Here is a 20351-nt window from a genome sequence, read left to right as displayed (position 1 = left end):
TTAAGAGAAACGGAAGGAGGTTTAGGGGCACTCATTGATGTACAAGGGAGTTTATTCGAGTGGGAGGGGTCCAAGGAGGGAGAAAAGCTGCTGCTCGTTATGAAATGTGCATGCAGAGACCGACTCTGCCCATGTGACCAAACCATCCGGAGCGCGCCCGCCCTCGTCCGGTCTGGGAAGCGATTTACGATTTTTATTTCACCAGGTCAGGCCCACTGAGCGATGGAGCTGTTTTTCAGAAGGGACCCGGCCACAATTGCTCGTGGGAATTTACAGCAGCCAGATACTTTGAACGCATGTTGATTATAAATGGGGAGGGAAACACCGGAGGAACCGAGAGAAAAATCCACGCGACCACGGTGGGAACATGCAAACTCAAAATGTACAGGGGGCAGGGTCGGGATGGAATCCACGATCTCCTGCATATCAGGCGAGGGAGATAACATCTTGCATACATACGTAGTCACCAATACATAGTGTCATTCATGCAACACAAAGTCAAAGATCCCCTACAGAGCCTCATTGTTGGGGCGAGTGCGGTAAGCGAGAAATAGCTATAAAGAATATTTATTTAGATTGGAGGAATCGGATGAGCTATGAAGCTCTTTCACACGTCCAATTTGAGCGGGTCGGAAAGTGAACACCGCAAACGATACAAAAACGATATAAGTCTGATTCATCAAACTTAAGGTAAGGCAGCAAAAACTAAAAAAACTGTCTCACTACACCAAGAAAACAAGTCCAATAAAATGTCACCTTTAACATTGAACTACAAATACAGCGGTAAGGATTCGTTACAAATCACATTTGCAAATCGGAATATACTGGAGGAATCTGTTAAGTTATAAAGCTCTTTCCACATGTCCAGGAGGAGCACGTCATAACGGTACAACAACACAGACATGATAGAAGTGCAGAGTATATGAAAGGTAGACAAATCACTTAAAAACAAACCAATTAAACTAAACACGTTTTTTACTTACCAGGTAACGAGCTATGAGCTTTTTCAGAAGTGACCTGGCCACAAATGACAGCTCACAAAGAGAAGTGGCTTATGTGGAATTTAATGCAGCAAAATCATCTAAATGCACGTTTATAGATGTCGAGGGGTAAACCGGAGGACCCGGAGAAAAACAAACAAACGCCACCACGGGAACCGAGAACATACACACTTTCGCATGCCTGTCAATCCCTTCTCGGTGCCTACTTAGACCAATTCAGACCATTATGGTCACCCCGTGGCCTTATAAATCTCAAAAAACATTTTTTCACGTATTGAAACGGTTGTACGCTGTATGGACCTGAAAACTCAATTTCCCTGTACAACAATACGGATAACCCGTGTGGGTTTGACAGCTCTGCTATCGGGAAGCAGCGCCCCGAATTCAACGTAATAATTATGGTTATAACCAATGCTAATTTCGCACAATGGGCCCGCTCCTAAGCGCGCTGCCATATTCAATCAACCATCCACGTGGGTCAAACAATGCCCCCCGTTGCTTAAGCGAATTAGGATTTACAATCGGGCTCCTGCCTGCTTCCTATTGGCCAGCCCCGTCTGCCGCCCCCCCCCTACCCACCCCCCGGGGGACAATAGCCCCCACCCCCCGGCATTGTTTCCGGCCCCACCCCCGGAAGTGGGGGCGTGGCCACGCTAGAGCATTACGTCACCTCGTGTTCTCCCATCTGTGATGTTGTAACGGAGTTGGCGGGTGCTTACAACACGGGGGGGAGGTAAGATAATTGTGTGTGTGTGTGTCCAATGTGCGCGTTGATTGTGTCATTGTCCGTTGTGTAAAATGTTTGCAAGTTGTGTTTTTTTTTTCTTTCACGTGCAATTGCATGGGAAGAAGGGTCGGTCAAGAACACGTTGTTTGCTTTCACTTGTCACGGTTTTTTTTTTAAATGCTCAAATGTGGTTTAGTAAGTGTCGGTATATGGGGTGTGTGTGTTTGTGTGGGGTGTGTGTGTGGGGTTTGTGTGTATGTGTATGTTCGGTGTGTGTGTATGGGGTGTTTGTGTATGGGGTGTGTGTGTATGGGGTGTGTGTGTATGGGGTGTGTGTGTGTGTGTGTGTTTGTGCGCGTGTGTATGTGTGTGGGGTGTGTGTGTGTGTGCGGGGAGTGGGTGTGTGTGTATGGGGTTTTTGTGCGCTTGTGTATGTGTATTGGGTGTGCGTGTATGGGTGTGAATGCGTTTGTCTTTGTATGGGTGTGTATGTATGGGTGTATGTGTGTGCCTCTTTATGTATGAGTGTCAGTGCATGTATGTATGGGGCATGTACCTATGTATGGGTGTGTGTTTGTGTGTTTGTACGAACGGTATAGGCAATGATGTGTATGATTGTGTATATGTATGTAATGGGTGTGTATATGTGTGCGCGCATGTATGCGCGTGTGTGTATGCTTGTGTGTGCATATTTATGGGAGTTTGCGTATAGGTGCGTGTGTGTTTGTGCCATTGTGTGTATATGTGGGTGCCTGGTAAGTGTATTTGCATATGCGTATCTGCGCGTGTGTTTAATGTATGTGCCAGTCTGTATGTATTGGTGTATTATGGACGTATGAATGTGAATTATATGATACTTGTAATGTGTGTGTGTATGTAACACATTTTGCGTGACGACTTCAAAGTGCACCCAGCCTGGCACAAGCGCTGTGGTGACATCACCCGTCACTTAGTGGCGGATGGCGGCTGCTGTTCACAAGTATACGAGTGTGTGTGTGAGTGTATGTGAGTGAGTCTGTGTGTGAGTGTGTGTGAGTGTGTGCAAGTGTGTGTGTGAGTGTGTGAGTGAGTGTGTGAGTGAGTGTGTGTGTGCGTGCGTGAGTGTGTGTGTGTGCAAGTGTGCAAGTGTGCGTGAGTGTGTGTGAGTGAGTGTGTGTGAGTGAGTGTGAATGTGAGTGTGTGTGTGAATGTGTGAATATGAGTGAGTGTGTGAGTGTGTGCAAGTGTGCGTGTATGAGTGTGCGTGAGTGAGTGAGTGTGTGTGAGTGTGTGTGTGCGAGTGTGTGTGAGTGTGTGCGAGTGTGTGTGAGTGTGCGAGTGTGTGTGAGTGTGTGAGTGAGTGTGAGTGTGTGCAAGTGTGCAAGTGTGTGTGTGAGTGTGTGAGTGTGAATGTGAGTGTGTGTGTGAGTGAGTGTGAATGTGAGTGAGTGTGAATGTGAGTGAGTGTGTGTGAGTGTGTGTGAGTGCTCACGGCCAACATCAGTGACGATTATCTGAACCGGGCCTCCCCTAGGTCGACTCAGCCTCAAATGAGTACCTGGTGCGGTGTGTAAACATCGCCACTGGGGAGACAAAGGCGTCCGGGAGTGGTGTTGCCCCCCCCCCCTTATGTGCCGTTCTGGCCTTCACAGGTGCTCGCTAACAGCACTTGCCCCAGCAGCCTGTTAAGGCTACACGGGGGATCTTTGTCTTTGTGTGAATGTGTGTGCACACTCTCACTGGCTGTCTGTGTGTCTGTCTGTCTTCCCTTCTCTGTCTCACTTCTCCATGCCTCTGGGTCTCGATGAACATCTCTGTTTAAGTTCACCGTGTCTCAACTGCATCTGCATGCGTCTCTAATTTTTGTTCGCTATCCACACGGCTTCGTGTCTGTAATGTTGTCATCTGCATCTCACTTTCTTTGTCTCGGTGTCTATTTTTATCTCTCCGCGTGTCTCGGTGGGTCTGGATCTCCCATGTCTCTGTTTTTAGCTAAGTCTGCCTCCGTGTATTTGTGCCTGTTTCTCATTGTTTGTTTGTTCCTTATTCTCTCTCTCCCTACATGTCTCTGTGGTTATGCATAACTCTGTTTCTGTGTCTCTATCTGCATATCTTCTGTGCCCACGTCTGCCTCTGTGTCTCCGTGTGTTCGTCTTGACCATTTCTGCTTTACCTTTTGTGTCGTTGTTGTTGTTTATGGCGTCTCATTGTCTCACCAATTCTGCGTTCTTGTCTGTCTCTATGTCTGCTCTTCGCCATCGTCTCCGTGTCTCATACCAGTCGACCCATTATCTTATTACAGACCAATTCAGACCGTATTGGTCACCCCCGTGCCCTTGTAAATGTCAACGTTTATCCTACAAAGTCCCATCGCAAGGGAGCAACACAAACAAATAGGCACTGCCCCTGTGGATATACAAAACCATAGGGACACTGTTTTTTTTGCCGTACTGAAACAGCTGTATGGACCTGAAAACTCAATGTCCCTGTACAAGAATACGGGTGGGTAAACCGTGTGGGTTGACAAGGAATGATGTCTCCCAAGTCTTCGTGTGTCTCTCTCTCTCTGTGTGATCACCTCGCTCCCGAGGACTCCCTGTGTATAGGGTGACGTCATAGGACATCCACAGCGGAGATTCCACGCAGCTTGCTTGGCCCGCTCCTCGCTCTCCCCGTGCTCAAATCCTCAAGAATCCTCGGCAATTCGACTCATTTCGCACGGAGACGCAGAGACCGAGAGAGAGACGATGAATTAAAAAAAACAACCGCATGTTCGTTTTGCAGCAAGCTACTAAAATACCACGCGAACGTTTACCAAACTTCACACCTACTCCCCCAATCGCATTGTAACGGCGCGTTGAAAACACTGTAATTAGCTCATTTAATAATCCGAGTACAGAAATGTGTGTTTCGCCGTTTAAAACGAGCGTTGGGGCAAAGTGCTATTCTCATTTGCTGCTGTGAGCCGGTGATGAACATTTCACAATCGCATTGCAGATAACAACCTCTCTCCATCCATGGTTAGCTTCCCACAAAGTGGTACTCATTTTATTGGTCCTGGACGGATGATGATGTGCTGAGAATCAAACCCCTCTCCCTTTTCCCCCCTCTTCCCCCCCATCATCCCTCAACTGAAACATTTTCACGACCAAATGAGCCCTGAATACGCCCGATCTCGTCAGGTTTTCTAGGCTAAGCAGGTTTGATCCTGGCTAGTACTTGAATGGCAGACTGCTTGGGAACAACATGTATTGTAGATTCTAGATTTGAAGCTTTCGTGACTGCAAGGATTCATATTCTTAGGTTTTTTCGGTAAAGCCACGTAGGTAAAACATTCAAATTAATAAAAGTTAAATTTAAATTAAATAAAAATCATGACGTTTCGGAGGCAACACAAGCCTCCGTCTTCAGATGGAACCGTCACTGCACGATAGCTGATTTTTTTTTACTTTTATTAATTTTAATTTTTTACCTACGTGACTTTACCGAAAAAACCTAAGAATATGTATTGTAGAATTGTGCGGTGAGGTGGACAGGAGATGGCAGAACAGACATTGATTGATCAATCGATCCGTGTGGAGCTTTTGAGTGTCGTCACCAACCTCGAACGACTGCTGTGTTTTCTCCGTGTTCTCCGGTTTGCTGGCACACGAAGCCACACAAACGCCTTAACCATGGAATTGGCCAAACATCACCAATGTAGCAGAACCCTCCGGCTGAGACTCTGCGAGGCTGTCGGTTAACGAAGAACATTGCGGTTTGTCTCATAGAGCGATACGACAACGGTAACGACCGGCCGCAGGTTAACTCAGTCCCCTAAATAAAGGTCACGGAGTTGCTCGAATACATCACCGCAGAGCGAGCACATTGCGTGCCGTGCAGTGACATCACCTCGCGCCTAAGAGATAACGCATGCGCGCGTGTGAGCATGCTCGTTGGGCTGCCAGTGACGATTACCTGAACTAGTCAGTCGTGGGGCTCTCCTAAGTCGACTCGGCCTCAAATGAGTACCCGTGTAAGCATCACCACCGGGGAGACAAAGGCGGTCGGGTGTGGTGTTGGCCACCAACCTCCTCGTGTGCCGTGCCGGCCTTCATAGGTGCTCGCTAACAGCACTTGGCGCAACAGTCTGTTAAGGCTACACGGGGGATTATTGTCTTTTGATTGTGTATGCGTGCATGTGCCAGTGTCCATGTGTATGTATGTGTGCGGTGGTGCAGTGTGCACCGAACCTGGTGACCCTCGATTCCCAACCCTGGCCCATGGTAGTTGTCAATTTCTGAACTGGTCCTGGGCTTCCCCAAGGTAGACTCAGCCATAAAATAGTTCCCAAGTACCCAGTGCATTGCATAAACATTTTGTGTGCTGTACCGTGTCGGCCTTTAGTCAATGCTCGCTAACAGCAGGTGCCCCAGCGGTGTTGATTCGGGCTATGCGGAGGAGCTTTTTCCGGGTTTGTGTCTATTTACATCGAATCGCCCGAGAGAATAGAACTCTTAAATCGGTTCTCGCTTAACAGCACGTACACCCGACAGTTTGATAGAGTCTGCACGGGGGGTGGTGGTGGTGTGTTTGTGTCCATTGACAGGTGATGACCCAGGAGGATGGAAGACTGTGACCTACTCTTCAAGATCGTTCTCATCGGTAATGCGGGGGTCGGCAAGACCTGCCTCGTGCGGAGGTTCACGCAGGTTTGAGCAACACCCCCCCCCCACTCTTACCCGTGACCTCTGACCCTAAGCCCAACTCCACCGAAGGGCAACGTACCCTTGAAAGGCCACTTTGTTGAGCTCTCATTTGTGATGGCCAAGTTAATACCTCAGTGGGCTTTTGCTTTGTAGGATGGGGATGGTTTAGTTTTACTTGTGTGTTTTTGGGTGATTTGTTCACCACCTTTCTTCTACTTTGCACGACTGTCGTGTTTTTATATTGTTGGTTGTTGTAACGTTCTTACCTGTCCCTCCTGGACATCTGTGACAAAGACCTTTACAGCTCATGGGATTCCTCCTGTATGAATAAATAATCTGATTCTGAAAGGCCGCAATGGTGGCACGTTGCATGGGATTACAATATGTGATAGGTTCCATCAAAAGTACCGAGTAGTAATATACGACTGGTCAAAAAACATTTTAAAAATAGACAACGTTCTGCCCTCTCACCCATCTCTTTTCTCTGCCCCTTGTGTGGCTATTTTAAGAAAAGCTCAGCCAATCCTGTGAGATTCCAGCAATTGAGCTCTGTAAATAAGGTTCCAGCACGACCTGTAACGCCGTGACGATGCATGTTTACTGTTGCAATGTGCTATACGTCGCGTATGTGAAATAAATTTAAATCTTTTCAATAAATAAGATGACAAAATCCAGGAAGAAGGCCGTCATAATTCAAACAAAAGACATAACTCTGATAATGTGCACTGTCCTTGAAGTTGATTGGTCCACACCCGAGACAGCTTTCCTTAGAGCCTAGTCTCACATGGGTTGGACCAGATGACGCCAAAAGGCGCAGTTTTGTTGCCAGATAGAAGGGTAAGAAAACCAATTATCATATTTTTACTGGCAAATGAGGTTCCCATTATGCGTAGACCATTTCAATAAAAATGTGCATGTGACTCGGGAAGTCATTGAATACATATTCAATAATTCGATGGAACAGTTGGATCATCGGGGATTGTATTCGCACCTGTGGCAGTAATGTTCTCGAAGCAACACTTTTGAGCCACGAAAAGATGGAATTGATTCAACGTTTCGTGTAATCACCAGTTCATTCCAAAATACAGATGCGGCGATTCAACAGTAGCAGCGATTTAGATGGATACAGTGCCTAAAAGCCGCTGTGTTGCAGTGTGCGTCATTTAATACGTGGATGTCCTGATATGACAATGATGTCGTGGGGTTGGGTCACGACTTCATGACGGTTTTTATGACAACGGCACGCTCTTTTGCACAGACAATGAGAGGAATGGAAAATTCCGCTCCGGTCGTCCTAGTCTCATTGTCAGCACTTCTCTCGGTCATGCAAAGTGGAAATCAGTTTCATAGATTTTTTTTTTTAATGGTTTGATTACGCTGAGTTTTTACAAACATCTTTGGAGAATACATTTTCGGTTGGAGGGCCACGTTTTATTAATTAAGATTTAATTGGTGTTTTTGCTCCTTCTTCTTGTCATTTACACATTTAAACAATTTTCCCTTCGGACAAATCTCCCACAATTTGTCCGGTCTCGACGGGTCTCGGAATCCCAACGGCATTGAGCCCAGGTGTGAGGGGCTTGCGGGGGACTGCGTGCTGGGCAGTAGAGGGCAATGCAGAACAATCTCGACGTTGTACTGTACTTGTATGTTCACAAGCCAGTGCTCCCCCACTTCACCGACCTGCATTGACCAGCGTAATAAATTGCAGTCAAATAACCCAGACGACCCACCCGGCGTGGGGAGAAACCTCACCCAGCAGTGAACTGACAAAGGGCTGTGTGGTTGTGTGCGCGTGTGTGGTTGTGGTTGTGTGGGGTGGTTGTGCGTAGGGGCTCTTCCCGCCCGGTCAGGGAGCCACCATCGGTGTGGACTTCATGATCAAGACCGTGGAGGTGGACGGAACCAAGATCAAGGTGCCCAGCATCAACTACACCAACTTTCACAACAGCCAACAGCAGCATACACGTACCTACAGCCTTTCAATGCCAACATCCTACCCATGCAACAGCCTATACATGCCAACAGCCTTTATATATCAACAGCCCACTCATACCAACAGCATGCTCATTCCAAGTCTTTAAATCCCAGAATCCTAATTTTTCCAAACAGCCAAAACATCAGCAATCTATCCAATGCTAAAATTACTATTTTTTCAACAGTTTCACCCTGCCTACATCCTAAAGCGTAGCAACTGTCTACACATGCCACAGCGGCCTTACTCTAGCAACTGCCTACCCACAGCAGCCGCATTACCCCTACCGACAGTGTGACCCTGCAATGTTCACGGCCAGACGGGCAATCAACGATCATGCCATCGTCACAACCCTGGCAACAGACGACGCCTTGCAAACACGGGTGCACGTAGTGCGAGTGCGTGTGTGTGTACGTTCGATTCTCACTGACGGGCCAACATCAGTGATGAAGATCTGAAACAGGCTTGGGCCACGCCTAGGTATATATATGTAGTAAGTATATAGGAGGCTTGACGACAGGATCGGAGGCACACTTGTTTATTACACCAACTTGTGCACACACAGTAATTACGGGTCACTTGGCTACAGGGATACACAACAGCTAACCCCGTTAACCTATGCCCAAGTCCTCCACTACGGAGCTAGGGGAGGCTATCTATCCCAGCCCTGGTCAAGCTGGGATCCCGGCACCCTGAGTCTCCAGACCGGCTTGTCAGTCTGGGCTCTCGGGGCCACGCCACCGGCTTGCCCTGGTCGGCCCTTATAAGGACAGTGAGCCAGGGGAGCTCTGGGGCCTATTCTAGCAGGTCTTCCTTCTTCTCTGGTTAAAGCTGAGCCCCGACCTCGAGCCCTCCGGCTCACCACCTTTTATAGGACTCGGCCCCCGGGAGGGGCCCGTGGGGGATGCAGGTGCGGACGTCGGTGCGAGCACCTCCCCTGTGTACGGCCGTAACCCCGCCCCTTGTGTTTGTTGGCCATCCGTGGCCATGCACAATTACACCTCAACATCCGTGGCCATGCACAATTACACCTCTACATATATATGCACATGCGTGCGTTTTTGTATATGTACATGTGTTGCCACAGTGGGCAGCACAGGTGGTGCATCTGCCAGTCATCTCAGTCAGTCAGTCCACCTGGGTCTGTCCCGTTACCTCCTACCTTTGACACTTCATGCGATGGCCTCAAAGTGCACCAAGCCTTGCCCAAGCGCCGTAGTGACGTAAATACCAATTAGTGGCGAATGGCGGCTGTTGTTCTTTTTGTGTTACGTGCATGCTCGTGAACACGTGTGCTCGTGCACGTGCTCATGTACGCGCTCGTGAACACGTGTGCTCGTGCACGTGCTCATGTACGCGCTCGTGAACACGTGTGCTGGTGCACGTGCTCACATACATACCTGCTCTCGTTGTGTTACGTGCGTGCTAATGCGCACGTGTGCTCGTGTGCATGCTCGCGAATGCGTGTTTATGTTTGCCCAGTTGGCCGGGGTGCTTTTTCCCGTAAAACTTTTTTTTTGTTTAACGCGACAAAAAAGAAAACGTTCACTCCCACAGTCCACAGCAACAGTTGGCTCCTGTCCACGCGCCGTACGGTTTCCCTTACCCAGGCCCTCATCTCTCTCACGTCTCGCTTTTCTCGTGTACGCGCCTGCTCTTTTGAATTCCCCACACGCCTTCTTATAAAGGAAAATCTCCCGACGGTGGCGGTGGCGGTGGTGGTAGCTGCACACCCCCTTCGTGCGCCATACCGGTATTCGTAGATGCTACTCGCTAACAGCACTTGCCCCAACAGTCTGTTAAGGCTATGTGGCCACCATCTTTGGTGGCCACACAGTTTGAAGTTGAGAATTTTTTTTCTTGTGGAAAGGCCGGGTGGGCAATCGATCGTGGGTTACCGTAGGCCATCTCATCCCACCAACGCCTTTCGCCACTTTCGCGCTTACACCCTGTCTTGAGGGTTTGCACTTCAGTGGGAATTAAATTTGTCGTCGTCGTCATCAGCCGCGGTCGATCCACCGCCAGACGGAGGCCTCCTCTCGCCGTGTCGGTGTGGGGTCTTGTTCGACCGTGCTTCACCGCGTTGTTTCAATGTGGGATGGTGTTCGTGGGGTGTGTGTGTGTACGTACGTACACACGTGTGTCTTTGCATGTTGAACTTCTTTCACACCGTACCTAGCCAACTGCGCTAACTGGAAGTGCGAGTAGTAGGGGTATAGAGTAGTAGAGTAGTAGTGGCTGTCTCAGCCTTCACTAGGCAGTGGATAGGTCATGGCGTATTGTCCTTTACGACTCGCTTCCCAATCCATATTTTGACTCATTCATAAACGTTTAGTTAGCAGTCCGGTTGCCCCAATTTGTTCAACGGGTGGTGGACCTATATAATAATCTTTGACTTCTCCCATCTCAACCACCCGCCCCCCAACAACCTCTTCCCCACCGCCCATCCCACCCGTCGCACGACACAGCTGCAGATCTGGGACACGGCCGGGCAGGAGCGGTTCCGCTCCATCACGCAGAGCTACTACCGCAGCGCACACGCGCTGGTGCTCACGTACGACGTGAGCAGCGAGGAGACGTTCGCCTGCCTTCCCGCGTGGCTGCGTGAGATGGAGCAGCACGCCAGCGCCCACGTGCCCCGCGTGCTCGTCGGTGAGGGCGGCGACGTAACGCGACGTAACGCGACGTAACGCGACGTGCAATGTGACGCGACGAAAAGTGACGCTGCGTGACGCGACGTGGCGTTAGGGGTGGGATGGTTGTCCTATCGCGATGGTTGTTTCCCATTGCCAAACATCAGAGGCGACGGTTTCCAACTTGGCGGTTTTGTCGCTAAATCTAGCGCTGTTTTGGGTTTCCCCTAGTGGCAAGAGACAAACCCTCCACTTTCAGGTTTAGGAGCCATTCAGGATCCTTGCCGTATCAATTTGCTTGGTATGATACTCGTTAAGTTGTCTTGTGAAATATGATTTTTAGGTCTATCTAGCGACACCCTAGTGCCTTATTGAGGTTAGCACTGCCTGCTCACTAATCCTTACGCCGCTGCCGAGTATGCTTGCATTCACGTCTTTGCCTTGGCCCCGGTGTGTAGCGATCTACACGAGGTGGCGCGGAGCGATTGTTGCCAATGTGTCTGTTGCAGCAATCTGCTTTCACCTGTTGGTGATGGTGGCAGAATGATACGACGTTACTTCCTGTGAGATCACCTCACGTGAGGTGACCCCCCCCCCGCCCCTCAGAAAGTTACCTTACAGATGAGGGCAACTAAAAACAGCGTACCGCTGTCTGCCAAGCCAACTTCCCGTCCGTCCGTCCGTCCCCGACACGCAGGAAACAAGCTGGACCTTGCCGACGTGCGGCAAGTGACCCGTGAGCAGGCCGAGGCCTTCGCCCGCCTGCACGGCCTGCGCTACCTCGAGACGTCGGCCAAGGAGGCGGAGAACGTCGAGCGCCTCTTCGTGGAGCTGGCGCGACGGCTGGCGCTGGACGCGAGACAGCCCGCCCTGGGCGACGCCCCAGGCCCTCCGCGCTCCCACTCGTGCGGTCCTGGAGGCCTCCCCGGCGACGGGAAACCCGTCAGCTACTTCACCTCCTGCTGCAACCTCTGAGGGGGGGGACGGGAGCCGCACTGCTCCCGGCTCCCGGCTTCATGGTCACGGGGAAAGGCTGACCCCGCGTGGTTCGTTGAGCGAGCCGCTGAGCTGGGTTCGCGTCCAGTGGAGGGTAGGGCAGGGACTAGCGCGGGGCCCGTAGAGCGAGCGACGTTTGGCCACCCCCTATACCCCCCCCCCACCCCCCCACCATCATTTCTGGTTGTGCAACAAGGCTCGCACGGAATTGTGGGTACATCGCCACTGCACACCATTGTCGGTGTATAAACCACATTGCAGCGCAGCAAAGAAGAAATACCCGAAACGATGTCGTGTTATTTAAATAAATTGTGTTCTTTAATTAAGAGCTTTCGCCAGGGGAGATCTGGGTAAGAGAATATAAGAGTACAATATTTGGGCGACATGGGATATTGTATGTAATACATAATTGTTAAAACATGGATACAAAAAATGAAATTCAATTTGTCCAACATTTAACCACCCCGTTTATAAAAAGATAAGTATGTAATTTAAGAATTCATGTTGGACATCTGTGTCCAACAAACGGGACTGCGCCGCATTAGCGTCGTCATCAAGGTCTGTGCCGGCTCCATAATGATCACATTTGGCAAAACGTTCGTCGCTGTTTGGCCTTCTCAGTGAACAAGAAGCCAGGTCGAATGCAGATGCCAGCTGGAACATCATGGCCAGAAGTTCTGAACCGCCGCCGCTGCTGCCGCTGGTGGTGGTGGCGGCAGTGGCGGCAACGGTGTTGGTGTTTGAAGGTGGTGGGTGGCCCTACTCGTGGAAACATCTGCAACCGATGACCCTCCCACCACATCGACCGCTTCCCCGAGACCCCAGGCGGAAAAACTAAACAACGGGACGATGTTCGCTCACTCCTTGGCATCATCGCGCGTACAGGACGGGAGTCGTCGTGGGATGCGCCAAAAACACCGAGGCGCGCTACGCCAAGCTCCCATGCGTAAACTCTTCTCCCCGGAAAGGACATTTTGCTTGCGATAAGAGATTTACAACGAACGGTTACACAAAAAAATGAAAATGTATTTGCAACATTGGTGTGTTTGTGGGGTGTTGGTATTTGAGTGCCTGTCCCAAGAATGATAAAGACCCTCCACTTTGCTTCATTAGCTACCGAGGCAAGTGCCTATAAAAGCCGGTAAGACGGACGAACGTGCGATGCTCGCCAGATAGCAACCCACTCTTAGGCCCCCTTTGTCTCTGCAGTGCGCAAAGTTTGTCTTGGCAGTCGGAAGCTAACGGAGGGATCTTCGTCTTTTTGTCCTGAAAGTGAGGTGTTTTTGTTTTTTGGTCGTGTTTCTTGTAGAAAGTGGGAGGTGGACGCGTGGTGACATCATCGCGGTCTAAACCTTGAAGTCTTCACCCCTCCCTCGGAAGGGCAGAATGAGGTTTTTGGAGTTCCAATAGAGCAGTGAAGTTTATCAAGTGACGTCCAGTTATTGTATTATTAAAAACACGAATCCCAATTCCGAAAGTGCCAAAACTTATTCTGAGAAGGTTGGCTGGAAGTCGGTAGGCAGCGCTTTGTGTGGAAATTTTTTACTTTTGCCGATTTTCTCCGAATGACAAAATAAAAGGACCACAGGTTGAGATGTCTCTGGGGCTCAAGCATGCGATGGTGTACGATGTGAGATGTGTTTAGTCACCAGCCAAACGTGGGAACCTAAAACGCTGCTCAAAAATGTTTTCGGATTGAAACACTGAAATAAAGAGATACGCACAGGACCCGATGTATCACGCGCGCGTACTCAGCGTGGTAACGTGAAACGTGAATGTGCCTATTCAATGAAATGGATAGCACAAGTGTATTGAGTCGTCTTATAGGCCAGGAAGTTTGTACCACCTGAATTGCCAAAACGCCTGTGCTAACGAGTTATTTATATGGCCAAGGGAGCGTCGGTCGCAATGCTGTTGGCGGTTGTCGTCCGTTTCGCCGCAATGGATGGATGAGTCTTGTCTTGATAGCCGTTGCGAGTTGTGTGCTATTCGCTCAATATCTTGTCGTTCAGCGACTCGCAGATGACACCGGCCATAATCGGTAGCTTCACTAAAGTTTTATCACCGAAAGTGGTACTGGCAAAATTTAATTATCCGATCTGAGCCGATAGACTAGAATGTGTGGTTTACAAAAAAATGTGTAGTCAACATCTCATAAATTTTTGACTGCTCTTTTGTTTATAAAAGCTGGGATATTAATAGAAGTGTTTTTATTATTGTTATAATTAAATGTGAATACTGTAGGTAATTTAACAAACAGGATATAGTTAAGTTATTGACCAAGTCTGAAACTGAATAGCGTGTTTTGTTTTCTAAAAACAGGTGTAAATATATTTTATTAGACGTAAATGCATTTGTTTTGTTCGTGATTAGCCTGCGTTAACATTTCGGTTAAGACAACAAAAGAGATTAAATGAAGATGCTTTGATTTGAGATGCTGCCAATGTGAACATTTGTCGATGTAACTGTCAGTTTTGTTCTCGATGTTTGTTGTCAGCTACTGAACTTGAACTTGCAGTATGTTTCACACACAAACAGACCAACATCCCGGATTCTTGGTGCAAGGATGCCGTTTGCGAGCACCTATTAAGGCCGGCTCACAGCACGCATGTTAGAATCGGTGGTGGGGCAGGCAACACGCAAGTCAGGGCCACCTTTGTCTCCCCCCTGATCATGTGTGCGACGTCACGGCCAATATAGGTTAATCGGTTTAGGCCGAGTTGACTTAGGGATTGACATCAGATATCAATTGCTGCCTCGTGTGATGTTCATCATAGCCTGGAATTGAACTTAGGCTGACGTAATCATTGACCGCTATTGCACTCATCACACACGCGCACAGGCACAACGGGGGCACCGATGTATTTGGTACTAATAAATGTTTTGCGATACAAAATGCGTGCCCTGCTGTCGTTTGACTATATTTGTGCGTAAAAGCTGGTGTCGAGTGTTGTAGCGTCAAGATGGGGGTTCAGTTTTAGACTCAGAGTTGGGGTTAAGGTGCAGGATCAAGACTATTGTGAGATATGAGGGAAAATATTGCTTCAACTTTGACTAGTCTTTCCTTATAGAACTAACCGTTATGATGTAACATTTGTCAACGCCACTGGTCTGGCGATGTCCACTCCAAATATTTCTGCCCACTCTAAATTGCTCCAATGAGACCTCTACTCCTGACCCCCATTCGAGCACCTCAAAAATTATCTTTTTTTTTCATTCCAACTTGATTTTTTTCTCCATTTGTCGTCGCACTTATTTATATCTCAAAACCTTCCCGTCTCAAAATGTCTTTCCTTCGTAGTGCCCACTTCTATTTGAGTCTCTCCTTCAATTCCCCTCTGCTTATCCGCCTTATCACAAGCTCCCTTTTCATGCTGAGTGTCGCTTTTCCCACGTCAATCCTAACGCTTATCTCCAGACCAGCATCTGGCCCACTGCTGTCCCAATACTTGTGTGACACTTGGAACCATCTCGCCTTCTGCCCAGCTGTTGGCCCATCCAGTGACGTGCATGTAACCTGCCGTCGGATTTGCACGAGTTCCATTCATGTACATTCTTGTTCCCATTCGGTATTTTTCATTTTAAATGCAATGCTATGGTCACGCGTGAACTGTCACTTGGGAATGCTTGCTCCCGGCATGGCAATGAGGAATTTCCACTTTTGGGTTGGCATCATCAACGGAGGTGCTCACTTATCTGCGTAAAACATTGGCATTTTTGCTCAGTTTGGGTTGCAATGTTACTGTATATATGTCCGGCCGTTTGTCATTCCACTGCTGGATGAGGGCCTCCCCACACCATACGGGTCGTGGGAGTTATTTGACCATACTTCACCACGCTGGTCAGTGCCTGTTGGCGACGTCAGGGAGCATTGACGTGACAGCATCGAAGTACAGTCCAACATATTTTTCTACACTGCCCTCTGCTGTCTTATAGGCTAGCCCTGAAAGCCCGATGGAAACCTGTTTGTGCATGACGGCCACTCACCTGACCACTATCCAGGCTCAAAACCTGCTTAGCTTCCCGATGGCGAGATGTTAACTCCCTCGCCTGGTATGCAGCTGGTCGTGGGTTCGATCCCGAGCCTTACGCCTTTATACTTGAGAGTTTGCATGTGTCTCTGCCCGTGGTGGCGTGGATTTTTGTCCGGGTCCTCCTGTTTGTCTCTCCACATTTAGAACCAACGTGCATTTAGAGTATTTGGCTGCTATAAATGTCCACGTGGTACAAAAAAGCCATTTAGTTGAGCTATCATTTGTGCTCGCCAGGTCGCTTCTGAACAAAATCTATAATTATTATTGTAACTCGGCGGTAATGATTTTTTGTTTTATTGGATGAATGAAGCAGGTTTGGTTTGAGTGAATCAGGTTTGGTGATCCTACTGCCAGGGGGCGCCATGACCCCACAAATCGAAGCACCACCACCCCCACTCCAACGCCCGGTGACATCAGCAGCAGCAGCAGCGTTGGATGTCATCACTGTCCTCTGCTTTGCCGAGCTCTGACGCTGAGTGCGGGGTTGAACTTCTTTCGCACCGTACGTAGACAACCGTGCTAATCGGAGGTGCGTGTACACGTGTGTGGGTGTACATGGCGGTATACGTTTGTGTGTCCACGTGTATATATATGTGTTACACGTGTGTGTTGAACGTCTTTCGCACCGTACGTAAACAACCGTGCTAATCGGAAGTGCGTGTACATGTGAGTGTGTGTGGCTATTACGTATACACACACACACACACGTGTACACACCCACACACGTGTATGGGTGTGTACGTGGTTAGTATATTTGTGTGTACACGTGTATGTGTTACACGTGCGTGGTTGTGTACATGGTTAGAATACGTTGTCTGTACACGTGTATATGTGTTACACGTGTGTGTACATGGGTGTTCTACGTGTGTGTGTACACGAGTATGTTTTATAGGTGTGGTCTGGCTTTGGCGAAGCTGATCTGTCAATCCAGTTTAACCAATCTCGCTACAGCGGCCAACATACAACACGACCTTTAAATAGTAGCCTGTTGCTGCTGTGATACATCATTGGCGCCAGGGGATACAAAGGCGGTCCGAGCGAGAAAGCCACCCCAGCCTGACCCTCCAATAATGATGGGCAACATGGAAGTAATCGTGACTCAGCATTTCACACTGACACAAAGCCTGTAACAGGCTGTAACAAGCTGCAGGGACAAGTGCTGTTAGCAAGCACCTACAGACACACAACAAAGACAAAGATCCCCCGTGTAGCCTGTAACAGACTGTAGGGGCAAGTGCTGTCAGCAAGCACCTACAGACACATAACAAAGACAAAGATCCTCCGTGTAGCCTGTAACAGGACTGTAGGGGCAAGTGCTGTCAGCAAGCACCTACAGACACACAACAAAGACAAAGATCCCCGTGTAGCCTGTAACAGGCTGTAGGGGCAAGTGCTGTCAGCAAGCACCTACAGACACACAACAAAGACAAAGATCCCCCGTGTAGCCTGTAACAGACTGTAGGGGCAAGTGTTGTTAGCGAGTAGCACCTACAGACACACAACAAAGACAAAGATCCCCCGTGTAGCCTGTAACAGACTTTAGGGGCAAGTGCTGTCAGCAAGCACCTACAGACACATAACAAAGACAAAGATCCTCCGTGTAGCCTGTAACAGACTGTAGGGGCAAGTGCTGTCAGCAAGCACCTACAGACACACAACAAAGACAAAGACCCCCCGTGTAGCCTGTAACAGACTGTAGGGGCAAGTGCTGTCAGCAAGCACCTACAGACACATAACAAAGACAAAGATCATCCGTGTAGCCTGTAACAGACTGTAGGGGCAAGTGCTGTCAGCAAGCACCTACAGATACGCAACAAAGACAAAGATCCCCCGTGTAGCCTGAACAGGCTGTAGGGGCAAGTGCTGTGTAGCAAGCACCTACAGACACAACAAAGACAAAGATCCCCCGTGTAGCCTGTAACAGGCTGTAGGGGCAAGTGCTGTCAGCAAGCACCTACAGACACGCAACAAAGACAAAGATCCCCCGTGTAGCCTGTAACAGGCTGTAGGGGCAAGTGCTGTTAGCGAGCACCTACAGACACACAACAAAGACAAAGATCCCCCGTGTAGCCTGTAACAGACTGTAGGGGCAAGTGCTGTTAGCAAGCACCTACAGACATACAACAAAGACAAAGATCCCCCGTGTAGCCTGTAACAGACTGTAGGGGCAAGTGCTGTTAGCAAGCACCTAGAGACATACAACAAAGACAAAGATCCCCCGTGTAGCCTGTAACTGTAGGGGCAATTGCTGTTAGCGAGTAAGCACCTATGAAGGCCGGCCCTGTGGCACACGAGGGGGGATGGGTGGCACAGCACTACCCACGCCCGGCCGCCTTTGTCTCCCCCAGGTGGCGATGTTTCTACGACACACCGCACCCGGTGACTCATCTGAGGCCGAGTCGACCTAGGGGGAGGCCACCAGGACCGGTTCCAAGATAATCGCCGCCGTGAGCGGGAATCGAACGTTTCGGGTCGCCGGGTTCGTGGCCACAGGGGACCACGACGCCACCGTTCCCCCACCGCTCCCCCACCACCAGCACCACTGAGCAATCGTGACTCGGCACTTCTCACCGACACGCCACTGACACACACACACTGACGGACACAGAGACAGACGCTGAGACAGACACTGACACACACAGACTCACACTGACACATATCTGCATTACGAGTCAATACCACCCCATAGCGAGGGTTCATCCGCAACGGCTGACTGATCAGAAGCAGATACTCCAGAGACAGAAGTTGCCTTACCTGCCTGGACAGGTGAGCAGGAAGTATTGTACCTGTGACTGTGTATCACACACACACACACACAGGCTCACACACACACAGACTCACACACACACACACAGACTCACACACACAGACAGGCTCACACACACACAGATTCACACACACACAGGCTCACACACACACACAGACTCACACACACACAGACTCACACACACAGGCTCACACACACACAGACTCACACACACACACAGACTCACACACACAGACTCACACACACACAGGCTCACACACACACACAGGCTCTCACACACACACAGGCTCACACGCACACACAGACTCACACACACACAGACTCACACACACAGGCTCACACACACACAGACTCACACACACACACAGACTCACACACACATACTCACACACACACAGGCTCACACACACACACACAGGCTCACACACACAGGCTCACACGCACACACAGACTCACACACACACAGGCTCACACACACACAGGCTCACACACACACACAGGCTCACACACACACACAGACTCACACACACACAGGCTCACACACACACGTGCTCAGTGTCCACTGTCTGCCGTTGTTGTTGTGAGTGTTTCTCGTCTGTATTATGGTGTTTATACATACAGAGAGCAGTGTACACACTGGCACACGATGTAGTGTGCGAGTGTGAATTATACATGTGTGTGTGTACTCGTGTGCGATTGTACGTGTGTATAATGCATAGCTGTCAACCCATAGGGGTTGTCCAGTATTCTTGTGCAGGGACATTGAGTTTTCAGGTGAAAGAAATAATTTATCTTATTTGTTTGTGTTTCTCCCTTTGTGATTGAACTTTGTCGGATGAACGTTGAGATTTATAAAGGGCACGGGGTTCACCAATAGGGTCTGAATTGGCTTGCTGAAAAGGGGTTGGGGGCCGTCCATAAATGACGTCACGCACCTGGGGGGGGGGGTCAGACATTTGTGACGATGTGTGACGAGGGCGGGGGGGGGGTTGAGAAATGTGACGTCACATCAAAATGCGCAACTTTAGATAAATATAGACAACACGTTCTACTTAATAAAATTGACTTTCTAATAAAAGTTTTCTCCTACAACATCAGAGTGCAGCGCCACATTAAATACGCACTACAATGACAATAGTTTAAAGCGATTTGAAGCATGTTTCATTTTCAAAATGGAAATATGGTTTTTGGGGGGGGGGGGGGGGCAACAGACCTTTGTGACGTCATATTTGAGGGGGGGGTGTCTGACTTTTTGTGACGCCGTGTGACGAGGGGAGGGGGGTCAAAAATCGTCCAAAATCGCGTGACGTCATTTATGGACGGCCCCTTGACAGCGATGAAAATGTTGCGTAGATGCACCTGGTTCTTCCGACTTTCAAAGGTGCTTGCTTACAGCACTTACCCACCAAAAGTCTACGAAGGCGACACGGGGTTGGTGATCTTTGTCTACTGGAGATGTACTCCACGCGTTTGTCCACGTGGATATGTTCTGTGGGTGTGAGAGTTAGATTGTCCACGTGTGCGTGTGTCTTTGTCGATGTGCGTCTACTT

General features: G+C 49.3%; 2 protein-coding genes across 6 annotated transcripts in view; both read left to right on the top strand.

The window, feature by feature from the left end:
- Positions 1-1673: 1673 nt before the first annotated feature.
- RAB30 (RAB30, member RAS oncogene family) lies at positions 1674-14897 on the top strand. The gene is made up of 5 exons (XM_061563930.1): positions 1674-1734; positions 6296-6398; positions 8228-8311; positions 10839-11022; positions 11701-14897. Exons 2-5 carry the CDS (start codon positions 6312-6314, stop codon positions 11976-11978), a joined length of 633 nt encoding a protein of 210 aa, XP_061419914.1. The 5' UTR covers positions 1674-1734; positions 6296-6311; the 3' UTR covers positions 11979-14897.
- Positions 14898-16439: 1542 nt separating this feature from the next.
- The window catches only part of PIR (pirin), a 41211-nt gene continuing 37299 nt past the window's right edge, over positions 16440-20351 (top strand). For 2 of the 5 annotated variants that reach the window (XM_061563928.1, XM_061563925.1), the window contains exons 1-2: positions 16440-16535; positions 18382-18799. The gene's annotated coding sequence lies outside the window, so the exon portion shown is untranslated. Of the gene's footprint in view, positions 16563-18381; positions 18800-20153; positions 20232-20351 lie in introns of those variants that run through there. The other 3 variants (XM_061563926.1, XM_061563927.1, XM_061563924.1) reach the window with 3 other exon arrangements.

Source organism: Lethenteron reissneri, chromosome 32 (assembly GCF_015708825.2).
Source record: "Lethenteron reissneri isolate LAM-NWPU_2019-01 chromosome 32, ASM1570882v1, whole genome shotgun sequence".
NCBI classification, from domain to species: domain Eukaryota; kingdom Metazoa; phylum Chordata; class Hyperoartia; order Petromyzontiformes; family Petromyzontidae; genus Lethenteron; species Lethenteron reissneri.
Note: the sequence above shows the minus strand (reverse complement) of the source record. Positions and strands in the feature narration are given on the sequence as shown.

What these genes read in the sequence shown, in the direction of transcription:
- RAB30 (XM_061563930.1), top strand. Translation starts at nt 6,312, where the DNA reads ATGGAAGACTGTGACCTACTCTTCAAGATCGTTCTCATCGGTAATGCG. An exon ending in TCGTGCGGAGGTTCACGCAG is followed by an intron (nt 6,399 to 8,227) that starts GTTTGAGCAACA and finishes GGTTGTGCGTAG; the next exon opens with GGGCTCTTCCCGCCCGGTCA. An exon ending in CGTGCCCCGCGTGCTCGTCG is followed by an intron (nt 11,023 to 11,700) that starts GTGAGGGCGGCG and finishes CCCGACACGCAG; the next exon opens with GAAACAAGCTGGACCTTGCC.